We start from the raw sequence: 12329 nt of genomic DNA, 5'->3' as shown, positions 1-12329 counted from the left end.
GTTTTCTTTGAAGTAATGATCCGTACGTTGTATCAGGTTCTCTTTTATGCTAGGGGTTTTAAGGAGCCATAAATTTTGTGGGTCTGTGTCGATGTTTGTTGAGGGTGAATGTGGCCCAGACAGGGGAGTGGTCTGACACACCACGTGGGAGACAGCGTGGTTCCCTAAAATTGCCTATGTCTACTGTGTGAGTTAGGATATAATCTATAAGGGAGAGGCTATTGTGGGTGCCCAAGTAGAAGGTGGATTGGGATGTGTGCTGGTTAAAGTGGCGCCATACTTCCATCGTGCCCGTAGCAGTGAGAAACTGTGAGAGGGGTGTAGTGTTTCGGGCCGGGGTGTGCGCTATCGATCTATATAGTCATCCAGCATCATGTTAAGATCACCAACTAGGATTAGCGTACCAATTGGCAGGATTGTTCTTTTTTAATTATCTGGCGGGGTACTTCTGTAATGTCAATGTAAGTTGTATTAAGTCCTAGAGGTGATGTACTGTCAATACGTAGACGTTCATAAAGAGTTAATATTCAATGGTATTGGTATTACAGGTCTAATAAGGTCAGTTCCGTTGGAGTCTTCTGTCGGCCTCTCATTTTGTTTCTTAAAACTAATATACACTATGATCTATGTATTTCTACAGAACCCACAGCTATCTTTTTCAGAACATCCATTTATTAGGTCTAAGAAGGATCACTACTTACATAGGTTTAAAATTATCCCTCACTTTTATGTTTGTATTGGGGTTTGGGATTTATATTTGTGTGTATGTGTCTATAAAATGTATTCCTATTATTTCCCTACATCAACTTTAAAGAGACATTTTCCACTGCTTGCTCAATCTAAGAGGTTCTGATGTTTGTTTGTTCAAGCAGATATTCTAGTAAGGGAGTTCTCACAATGATATAATGAACAGGGCAACTTGTACTGATCACTGAAGCTGGTATTAGCATTGGATTTGAACAACTGAGTAATCATGGTACGAGGTAAATTACCTTAAAGTGTTAATGTAATTATAAAGGCTTGTGAAAGGCTGCAAAGTTTGAATCCACTTCATTAGTTATATGAATAAGAGCCCAGATTTTTTTCAGTAAATTTATTAATAAAAAAGTTACAGCATCTGTATTTACAAAAACTTTAAACTATCTATAATATTTACAAACCTCTCACTGTTTAAATAATTGTTCCAGTGTTCAGGTATTACTTTTAAAATGGCTCAAGCACAATTTGTATTTAATATTCTTCACAGCTGGGTTTGAATCAAGTCAATCTCTCTGTTATTTAGGAAAATAGGAACATACAAAAATGCTTGTGCTGGTCTTCCCTATTGTCAGATTCTGTCAATTCAATTGAGGAAAAGAAATATTTAAAAAGTCAAAAATAGAAGTCTGTGAGGTAAACGTTTAGGATGAGGTCATGATGGAATACTTTCTTTTATTAGTAATTAAGTAGTTTGTCGCATTATTTCTTCCACTGAGAAACTTCCAACTCGTAAAACAGTACATAGCCTTCACTGGACTGGATGTGGTTCTCGCCAATTGGTGACACGCTAGTAAAAAAAACAGAAAGAAATCATGTTAGAAACTCGGATTTTAGAAGTTATTTTTGTGTTTGCTCCCAAGTTAGTTAGATAAAAACAAGTTTATCAAAGTCATCATTTGGAAACAATGAATTTTCCACAGGTAAGAATTAATAAAACTTTTTCTAAATGCAGTGGAGGGCTAGTATGAGTAGTCAATACGCCACTCAGTAGGACAGTGGAAAACTGAACTGCACAGCAGTTCAGATCTTTGAATATGCTGATGGTGTACTCACAGATTGGGTGTCTGATGCTGCTTCCTTTGAGTACATGTCCTTGATTACCGTGTTCACCGGGAACTGACTAATTTAGCTTAGGGTGGAGTCATTAAGGTTTTTTCAAGATGGGGGTCAGATCCTAATTTCGATTTAAACTGACTACTTAAAGATCTTTAAATTAATCTTCATTATAAAGAAACACGTAAGCTCAGGGCAAAGATCAACACTGACAGGATGCCTTCTGCTAAGTTAGAACACATAACCTGACTGAACATAGGACACAGTAAATACCCACACTCAGAGAACAGCTATGGTACAATGTAATTTCGACTGACCCATGATTAAAACCCTACTGAATGAGCCACCTTCAACGTCTAATCATTCCAATTTATGATAGTAATGAATTGTGCAAAATACCCCCACACCAAAATATGACTCCAGGAAAATTAGGGAGGAGCAGCCAGAGACAGTTTCGTGCAGATGACACAAAAATACCCCCACACCAAGTTATGACTTTTGAAAAAGTAGGGAGAAGCAGCCGGAGTCTTTACATAAAACCTTTAGCTGCCACACAGCCCACCCTATTGCAATCTCAAGGCATTCACAATTAAACATTTCAGGTACAGGGAGTAGATGAGCACCACAAAAGGAACAATTCTGTTCAAGTCAATCAACTGAGTCAACAAATTAGGCATTACAGCATACCTACTCTCTAATGATATCTATGCAACATGAGATCTAAGAAATGTAAGTGAGCAGATATGTTAATAATATAGACATTCAAAACTGTATGATTAATGCAAGATCATAAAAAGTACCATTAATAGATTGCAGAATTCTACATTGAGCACATCTCATACATACTCGTGCTTTCAACTATGCAAAATGAGGAAAGTGAAAACTTCTAGGAAAAGAAATAAGTTCATTATGCAGGAAATCGCTGTATCTGAGGAACGTACTTGGCTATGTCACCCCCTGATGCGCCTCAGTCTGAAAAGAACTGCGGATTAGTATTTTAGAAAAATGCACAGCAGATACCTTTTAGGAGAAACACTGACAGCACAAATTCATGCATGTTATACTTACAACCTACAATAGGCCAGGACTAAAAACGGTAAACAATGTGTGCTTTTTATGTAAATGCTTAACCCCTTCCCTGCTCATGACGGAACCGTTCCGTCATGAGCCACGGTTGCCGTGTGCTCATGACGGAACGGTTCCGTCATGACAATCCTGTCGGCGGCCGCTCCGCCTGCGCGGCGCTGTTTCCCCGCCTGTGCGGGGCGACAACGCAAATGGGCGGAGTCATGACGGAACCGTTCCGTCATGAGCACAGCTCAACTGTGGCTCATGACGGAGCGGCTCCGTCATGAGCACAGGCCCGCCGCGCTGCCCCCCTGCCCCCCCCAGCGCTGCAGCGGAATGTCCGCAGCAGCGAAGGGGTTAAGTAGCACCATAGAAGATGCTGTCTTAATAACAAATACACATAATAAACAACAGAACTATCCTGTATCCCTCAGAACCTAGGTATCCTGAACAGTGTGTACATACAGTGGTTCTTACGGAAAATATTTCAATATATTTCAAATAGGATTGATTCAAAGAGAGTGGGACCCCATCATCTCTAAACTGTTTACATTAGACATAAATAAGCAATTTAAAGCAGACGTAAATGGTAACACTGTCACATTTGGACCCCTAAATGCAGGCTGAAGCAGGCTCTTCCTCATAAAGAGGACAGGAGATGCACCTCGATCTATTTTATGATCTTGTCAAAAAGAGGATTTCTACCGGGGTAAAAGAAAAACGATCATACTTGCATTCAAGGAAGATACAGCTGATGCGCCTCAGCGGTATCTTCTTTGAACTCAAGCACGATTAGGGATTGTTTTAACCCAGTGAAAACAAGGGTGGCATTATGGAGAGAAGGTACCTGGATGCTACAGTATGTGCCTATGATATTGGGAAAAGTGGTCGCCGACCCATGGGACATTCCATTCTTTCAACTTGCCATGATCGTATAAGAACGAGGTGCATCTTCTGCCACCATCTTGAGGAAGACACCACTAAAAATTGTGCATTTAAGGGTTGAAACCTCAACTACATAGATCTGACTGGATTGCTATTATAGACCCAACACCAATTTGCATTGAAACCTCCCCTGCATTATCTTTTTCAATGACAGGCAACCAGTTCTTGTACATACTTCTATTTGGGTTGTTTGGACTATTTTCTTGTCTCGCTTGTACAGAACTCAGAAGCGCCGCGTCTTCACTGTGCACTCCACTTGCTGAACACCTCACCAAATGTGGTCTATGCCGTTTTATATTTGCATGACAGTGTTACCACACTAATATGCTATAAATGGTTGACCATATAAAACATTTTGGACACACTGCTTCAGTCATATTTGTATTGAAAAATTTTCTGTAAGAACCACTGTATTTATACATAGTGAATAAAAAAATAGCCTGGTCTCAAAATATCTTTGAAAGATTGTAAGCAGGTAGGTTGTTTGCCTGTCTTTTGGCAGCATGGGCCTACTTATCAGGTTTCACTAATAGTGTCTTAGAAATTGTTTTTTACCTTGGGAAAGTAGGTAAGGTCTCTCAGAGGTGTCTGGGGAACAGGACACAGGAGGGGGGCAAGTCTGAAATGTTTTATTTACAATAACTGCTACAGTGCATGAGAATGCTTCAAATATCGATGAGTTTGGCCAACAGTGTGAAATTCACAACCTTTTGCAGAACTGTTTTTACTTTCTAAATGGAAGTGTTGTCCTCATTCCACATATGCCACGTATAAAAGCAAGTATCATGGAAGATCAATAGGGTTCTGATTTTTCAATAGCCTAATACAGAATGAGCTGTGCGAGAAATGGACTATTAAATGGCCTCTATAAACTTGGCATTGGTAAATCTGCTCAGTGCACAGAAGCATGCTATGAAACAGAAAAACAGAAATCTGTGAATATTTTTGTTACGAGTACTTATTAATTTGATACACAAGGGGGTTTTGATAAAGGCTGGCAAGCAGGCGGCCCATAGAATGAACAAGAATGTTGGAAACAAATGATGGTATAGGCGATGATCTGTGACATAATTCATGCAGGATTACAGTGGTTAATCTGAGTAATTCATTCCTTCTTTTACTCGCCCTCCCTTTTCAAAACAGCAAGCTGCTTCAGGTGACTGGTAGATGGATTATGGCTTCATATTATTTTCATGCTCTGCATTCTTCAGATTGGTTTAGAAATCTCATGAGGGAGTTACAAAGATGTAATGACAGACATCTGGTACAAAATGACTAATAAGCAAATGCTAATGTCGGTATCAAGTAAATCATAACAGCCTTTTTGTGTCAGAAGCCAAAAGAAAGGGAATATGTTACTTACCTTGTAAACATCTGTTTGTAATGAGTAGTTTGTAGATTCACATGCTAAGCATACTCCTGAAGCATACTCCTGCCATCTAGAGTTGGGCTTGGACGTTTGCAACTTGCTTTTCTTTGAAGAAGTTTTTCGAAATATGAATTTTATGGTCAATTGTGTCCCCTATCTTAGACCCCAACGGCTCCATGTACATGTTACAAGTACATGTATGTTCCCTCCACTTCCAGCTATGAAGACGCAAATACATATGTGTCCAACGTTAACATGTCCTCTTTCAGATCTGCCATGAATGGGTCAGATATTCCGTTCCTAAGTATGCCTTGCCACCGTCTTTATATGGTATACTTTTCACGTTTTCCAGCTCTGGCAAGGTAGGCCCTGAATTCTGCCATCGAGCTTTTCCTGCTTTCTGCCTCTGAATGCTCCAGCCTGGACCTGCATCTGTATCCATGAACTTTGTCCTACTCCCTGCGCGGCTAAACGGTGCCTAGCCCGGCCTGTTGCCTGCCAAAAACTGTATTCAGCCTTCAAGTTATCTGCTCCGCTCCTCGAGAAATGCATTCCTGTCTAGTAGTTTAGGTAAACATCTTTCCAGCTACAGAGCAAAGGGCCCGGCCTTACTGTCTCCGTGCAAGTAATTCATGACTTCTGTTGCCATGGTAGGCCCATGCCCCCTCGCATCTCATGTAGACACTTAGACGCTTGTACACGCACTAGCAGTCAGTATAGAATAGCCTCTGCCTGAGAGACCTTTCCTTCCAGATAATATAGTTCCTTAAACACAAGATATTAGATACGATTTGGAATTAGGTTGTCCTGACATCCCAGACTTCTGTCTCCTCATGTAGGGCTAAATGTCAAGTTCCCTTCACCCTCTAGTTACACGTCAATCACACGTCATGCGGCTGCGTGCGCATCTCTGCCATGTATTTCTGCTGACATTGCAGGATTCTCTTATGGATCCACCCACCTGTGTCATCATCATAATGACGTTTCTAGTACATGCCTTTATGCACGCCTATTGTAACGCCTTTTTCATTACGTATGTGTATTCTTATCTCTCTTCTCAGCTGTAACGCCTTCTGCATATGTCTTTACTGTAATGCATTTACTATAAATATGATAACCTGTCAATAATGTATTGCCGATCCCTTCCTGAACCTTCGTGGTGACGGAACCCGATTGCCTGGTTCGAACCATAATTCCTTTGTAAGGAATAAATTCCCTTTTATAACCTCAAATACCACGGATTCTGCCTCTTATTTTTACTGAGTTATTCTTATTGAATTTTACCGCATAAATTAAGTCTAGGTAATTTAAATTTACCACATAATTGGCGCCCGAACAGGGACACCTCTCACACCCCACGCGCCGGAGGTGCGTTGCAGACACGGTCTCCTGCCACAGCCGGACGGACAACTACGCGTACCCGCAGGATTTCCTGTATCTCCCTCAGGCCAACGGGGGGGCGACTGAGGCTGCGATCAAACCCAGACGAGGCGGTGAGGAGTGCGGAGAATCCCGACCAGAGCCTAGCTGAGAGAGCAAGATCCGAGGTATACAGAGGCCCACCAGGTTCCGAACTATCTAAGTCACGAGTCGAGTCCAGTCCAGTTTGGTCTAGTCCAGTCCAGACTTCCGAGGCCTTCCGTTCCGTGCTTCCCGGTGAGTACCGTTGCTGGGGACGCATCTAGACGTGCACATTGGTTTGTGCCGGTCAAGACGGGTTTGGGTACACAGATCCGGTCTGCACTGTCTCAGCAGTGTATCTGTACTGTTTAGCAGTACATCCAGTATATCTAGTATTATGCAGTTAACTAGTTTTATTCTAATTTATTATTGTTCGTTCTAAAATGTTTTGATATGTTTTAAATGTCGTGGTATGAGTGATTGTTCGATCTTCATTATTGTGTTTATTGTATTAATTGTGTTCAAGTCCAAGTGTTAAAATTCAAGTAAGAATCAAGTAGCAAGGTTCAAGATGCCGTTATTCTCGAAATTAAGACAGATAAAAACTAGAAAAGGGATACTCGAGGAAGCCGTTCCCATTCCACCTAGGGACACTCCAGGGTACTTTATGTACCATAAACATGGCCTAGATGCCGTATTATATCTTGATTTATGGGTGGACTACACCAAGGATTTAGCAGAGAGTCAGAGATGGCCCGCTGCTGGAACATGGGATGCAGATTGCATCATGAGAGTAGAAGAAGTATTATGGAAAAAGAAAGCCAGACAGTCACAGAAAGATGCCATTGAATTATGGCGTAAAGAATCGCATAGACGCACAGAGAAAGCGTTCAGAAAAGAAGAGAAAGGTAGAGAGAATTCAGACAAAGCCCGAGAAAACATATTAATTGACGAAGGTATCCGAGTAAAAACAGAACAAGTAGACAGACAACGAAACACTCTTATGAATGGTATGTATCCTCTTCTGGCCGAGGGTTTGCCTAAGGCCACCCAGGAGGTACCAAAAGATCTGCCACCTCCATTACTCCCGATTAAAGTACATCCCAAGACCGCAAAGGACATTTTCCTTTCTTCCTATTTAGATGATGCGCTAGCACACACGTTTCTGAATCTTGCACCCGACGAACAGCGTTTAGCTAGTATATACATGATACAACACCTCCTTATATTGTATAAAAACGAACACTCCGATCCTGGTCCCCTACCTGATATACTGATAGAATTACTCACGAATAAATGGAGAGGTATGGGTACCGATCTAATTAAAGAAATTCTAGAATACCGACACAGATATAGTGCCTTTTTGTGTCCAGAACATGATCCAGCTCCCTCCATGGAAAGAAAAACGTATTACATAGACAGACAGAATCCCTTACGTGAAGTACACCCAGTTAGGAATGATGATAATACTTTTAGACGCGTGTTTGTGTACACGCCTATAACTAAAATAGAACTATTGGAAATGAAAAAATTAGTGCCCAGCCATGACAAAGATCCAGCAGGTTTTCACCGTGAAATAAAAGACATGTTACTCATGGGTGATTATACCTATCCTGACATTATGAAAATATTGAAAGTATTATTGCCTGCCGGTATTTACGAGAAACTCAAAGAAAAAGAGTGGGAAGTGGGAGACCAAAAGATTGATTGGACAGCATTAGAAAACGAAGAAAATGCCCGAACTGCAGGCGTAGGGCTTGGAGACAAAACTAAAGCATTACCAGGATTATTAGTACAAGTACTGCCACGTTTATTAACTACGAAAAAGGAAGACTTGGGAGCAATATCAGCCTGTAAACAGAAACCCGATGAAGACACTAGTGATTTCTATTCCCGATTTGAAAAATGTTTTGGTATTAACAGCGGCCTGAAAGCAAGTAGCGATTCATATCCACATCTCTTTGTAACAAAGCTAGTCGAGAATTCCCTGCCACAGGTTAAAAACAGAGTATTGAAAGTTGAGAGCACTTGGCAAGCTAACACTCCTTCACAAATGTTACAAATGTTACAGTATCACCAGAATAGAATTAGAGAAGAACAAGACCACGAACAAAGACGTATGAAAGACACGAAAATGAAAATGCTCGTCGCCCAGTCAATTCCAGCTGACGGTCATAAAAAGGGTGCGACACAGTCCAGTAATTCAGCGGTTCCCGTTAAAGGGACATGCAACTATTGTAAACAGCCAGGTCATTATATAAACGATTGTGCAGTTCTGAAACATAATATCTCTACGGGTAAAACCAAGGAGAGACCACGTCCGCCTAGACAGGATCAGATCCAACAACAAGCACCTCAGAATGTACAGCCTATGCAAACTGCACAACAAACCGTAGCGGTACCACAGTCACAGCCTATTGCCGCAACACAAAACACGACACAACAGATGTACCAGTATGCACAAAATGACTATCCAGATTATCAGCGATACACATGAAATAGCCTAGAGAGGGAAGTTGGCTTACCCCTTATTGAGGTTCCCGTAGATCAAGAGGGTCCTTATGTACGGAGTCAAGTATTAGGGAAAGACAGAAAGTTTTTACTTGATACAGGGGCAAGCAGAACAACTATAAGTCACGACGAGGTTCCAGGGGCACCCCTCTCAGGCTCACAAAATGTTTCCCTTGGATTCTCAGGACAACCTATTATTTTTTTTTTTTTTATATTTTTTTTTTTGAAACCGTTTATTACAGCTCTCAAGAATATACAGGTATGGGCCTACAACCTTCCGGCCGGCCGCTAGGATGACAGGAGCATATGACATACGTTCATAAAACACTTGGTGTGCAGAGGAGCATAATCAGGAGGTATCAATGCCGTGGGCCATATCAGTCAGACCCCACAATACGGTTTCATTTTATACAAACAACAAGAAAAAACCACACCCACAAGGCAACCCGCAATCGACAGTAGCAGCACGTGCTCCCCGAATGGGGGACCCCAAGTAGACACAGGAGTCTAAAGAGGGGAAGGGGAACAGAGCAAGGACTGGGGGAACCATGTGCCCGGGGCTGGGGGAAGGAGTCAGCTAAGGGGACGGGGCTGGTGAGGCAGCAGGCAGCAGTGGTGGCGCGCAGATACCCCCACGATAGGCGTTCCAGGGGCCCCATACTTTCACCCATGTCCCAGGCTTACCCCTCGCCACATACACCACCTTTTCTCGAAACATGCACCAGTCCATGTGTTCTTTCCAGGCCGACACCGCCGGGGGCTTCTGGGATCCCCACAGTTGAGCAATATCACGCTTAGCTACCATATATCCCAGAGTCACCCACCACCTCTGCGGAGCCGAGTAGTCAGTTGGTTCCCACACATTCAACAGGCACCTCCTCGCTTCAGGCAGCAGCGCGACACGCGTAACCACTCGCAGGACCTCATGCACACCACGCCAAAATCGCTCCACCTTCGGACATTCCCACAAAATATGCAGAAAGGTCGCCAAAGCACCACACCCACGCTTACACAGCCCATCCTCAGCATAGCCCATACGCAGAAGCCTTGGCCCCGTCATGTAGACCCGGTGGAGTATCTTAAGCTGGACGAAGCGAAGGCGAGCCGGTATGGCCACCTCCTTGGGAGAGGCCACCGCGGAGGTCCAGTCCTCGTCGTCCAACTCCAGCCCATCGGCAACCCAGGCCTCTCGGAGGCCAGTTAGCAAGCCCGAGCGGTCATTGATCAGCTTTTTGTAAATAAGGGAGATCGTGCTGTCTGGGACATGGCCATCTAGCACTCTGTCCTCCAGGGGGGAAGACTCCGGGATGGAGGCAAAGTCTGGGAAGACGGAGCCCAGTGCATGACGGACCTGCAGGTACCGAAAGTATTCACTGTCCTGCAGCTGAAACTCCGTCTGCAGCATCTCGAATGTTTTAAATCCCCCCCTCGTCCAGAGATCCCCGACTTTACTGATGCCTATCATGTCCCACTTCTCGAAGCCCTTCGAGGTCCACAGGGAGCCCAACCTCTCAGATGCGTACAGCGGTGACGCCCGGGTCAAACGGTCCTTCCACCCCATAGCTGCATTAGCCGCGTGCCATACTCGCACCATGACACGCGTAGGTCCCGTCAGGCGAGCGTCGGGCGCGCCAGAGTAGAGCGCTCGATTGTAGTCGCCACCGGGCAGTAGCATCTTGTCCATTTCAAATGCCGGGTTCAAGGCGGGCCCGTAGAGGCCATGGTTGATTGCAGCTAACTGGGAGGCCCAGTAATACCGTTTAATATCCGGGAGGGCAATCCCCCCGTCGTACCATGGGAGCGTCAACTTCGCCAGGGCAATACGCGGCCTCCCGTCCCAGAACAGGCGGCGCTGTAGACTCTCCACCTCACGGAAGTAGCGCGCCGGGACTAAGTCCATAGTGTTCTGGAGAGCGTACAGGAAGCGTGGCAACGACATCATTTTGAACAGCGCCGCTCGGCCGAGCGGCGAAAGCGGCAGGCGCCGCCAGCGCGCGACGTCCTCCCTCAAGCGCTGGAGGGGGGGAAGCAAGTTCCGCTCGTAGCGGGCCTCCGGGTCCAGAGTAATGTAGACACCCAGGTACCTAAACCCCTGAGCGGCAATCTGGATCGGACAGCCCCGCGGGAGGACGGGAGCCTCCCCGGAGAGCACATACACACATGATTTAGCCCAGTTGATGACAAGGCCTGAGTTGCGGCCAAATGAACGTAAAACATCAACCAGGACTATTAGTGATTTACGTGGGGAGGCTAGGTACAGAAGGATGTCGTCAGCGTATAGGGACACGCGGTCCTCGTACTCGGGGGTCCAACGGAGACCACGGATGGAAGGCTCCCACCGCAGCCACTCCGCCAGGGGCTCCAAGGCCAGCGCAAACAGGAGCGGCGACAAGGGACAGCCCTGCCGCGTGCCCCGGCCCAGCTCGAATGGGGCCGATACTCTTCCGTTTACCACTACCTGCGCCAATGGGCCCGAATACAACAATTTGACCCAACTGATGAAACCCGGGCCAAATCCAAACTTCGCCAGCATCGCCCAAATGTATGGCCACTCCAGCGTGTCAAACGCCATGGTGGCGTCTAAGGACGCCAGTATGGCCGGCTCCCGCACGAATGGAACACGTGCGAGCACCCCGTGCAAGCGCCGCAGATTAAGGGCTGTGTTGCGATGGGGAATAAAGCCGGACTGGTCTTGATGGACCAGATCGCCCACCACGCCGACCAGCCGATTGGCCAGCACCTTGGCAAGAATTTTGGGCTCCGCATTTAAGAGCGAGATAGGCCGATAGGATGTAACCCGGTCCCGAGGTCTCCCTTCCTTGTGGATCACCACGATTGTAGCCAGACGCTGGTCCAGCGGGAGGGAGCCCAGCGAGTGGGCCGCCAGGAACATCGCGCGAAGGTGGGGTGCCAATGCATCCGGTCGCAACTTATACAACTCGATAGGGATGCCATTCGGGCCCATGGCCTTGCCAGAGGCGACCGAGCGTATGGCGAGGGCAATTTCGTCGGAGGTGGGAGCGGCATCCAACGACACCCTGTCCTCCTCCGAAAGGGAAGGGAGCGCGATATCCCTATGCAGGGCATGGGAATCCTCCTCCGAGCAGGGAGAAACCGGGGAATACACTTCACGGAAATAATCCGCGAAACAGGAGACAATTTCTTCTGGCTCGGTTACACTCACACCATCCATCCTCTCAATCAGCGGGACCACACGATTCGC

General features: G+C 45.4%; 1 protein-coding gene across 2 annotated transcripts in view; it reads right to left on the bottom strand.

The window, feature by feature from the left end:
- Window positions 1-1078: 1078 nt before the first annotated feature.
- USP21 (ubiquitin specific peptidase 21) overlaps window positions 1079-12329 on the bottom strand; it is a 508323-nt gene continuing 497072 nt past the window's right edge. The window contains exon 15 of one of the 2 annotated variants that reach the window (XM_085637764.1): window positions 1079-1546. In XM_085637764.1, the coding sequence (XP_085493890.1) occupies window positions 1459-1546 (88 nt within the window). In that variant the 3' untranslated portion in view covers window positions 1079-1458. The remainder of the gene's footprint in view (window positions 1547-12329) is intronic. The other variant, XM_085637765.1, reaches the window with a different exon arrangement.

Source organism: Triturus cristatus, chromosome 12 (genome assembly GCF_964204655.1).
Source record: "Triturus cristatus chromosome 12, aTriCri1.1, whole genome shotgun sequence".
Taxonomy (NCBI): Eukaryota; Metazoa; Chordata; class Amphibia; order Caudata; family Salamandridae; genus Triturus; species Triturus cristatus.
Note: the sequence above shows the minus strand (reverse complement) of the source record. Positions and strands in the feature narration are given on the sequence as shown.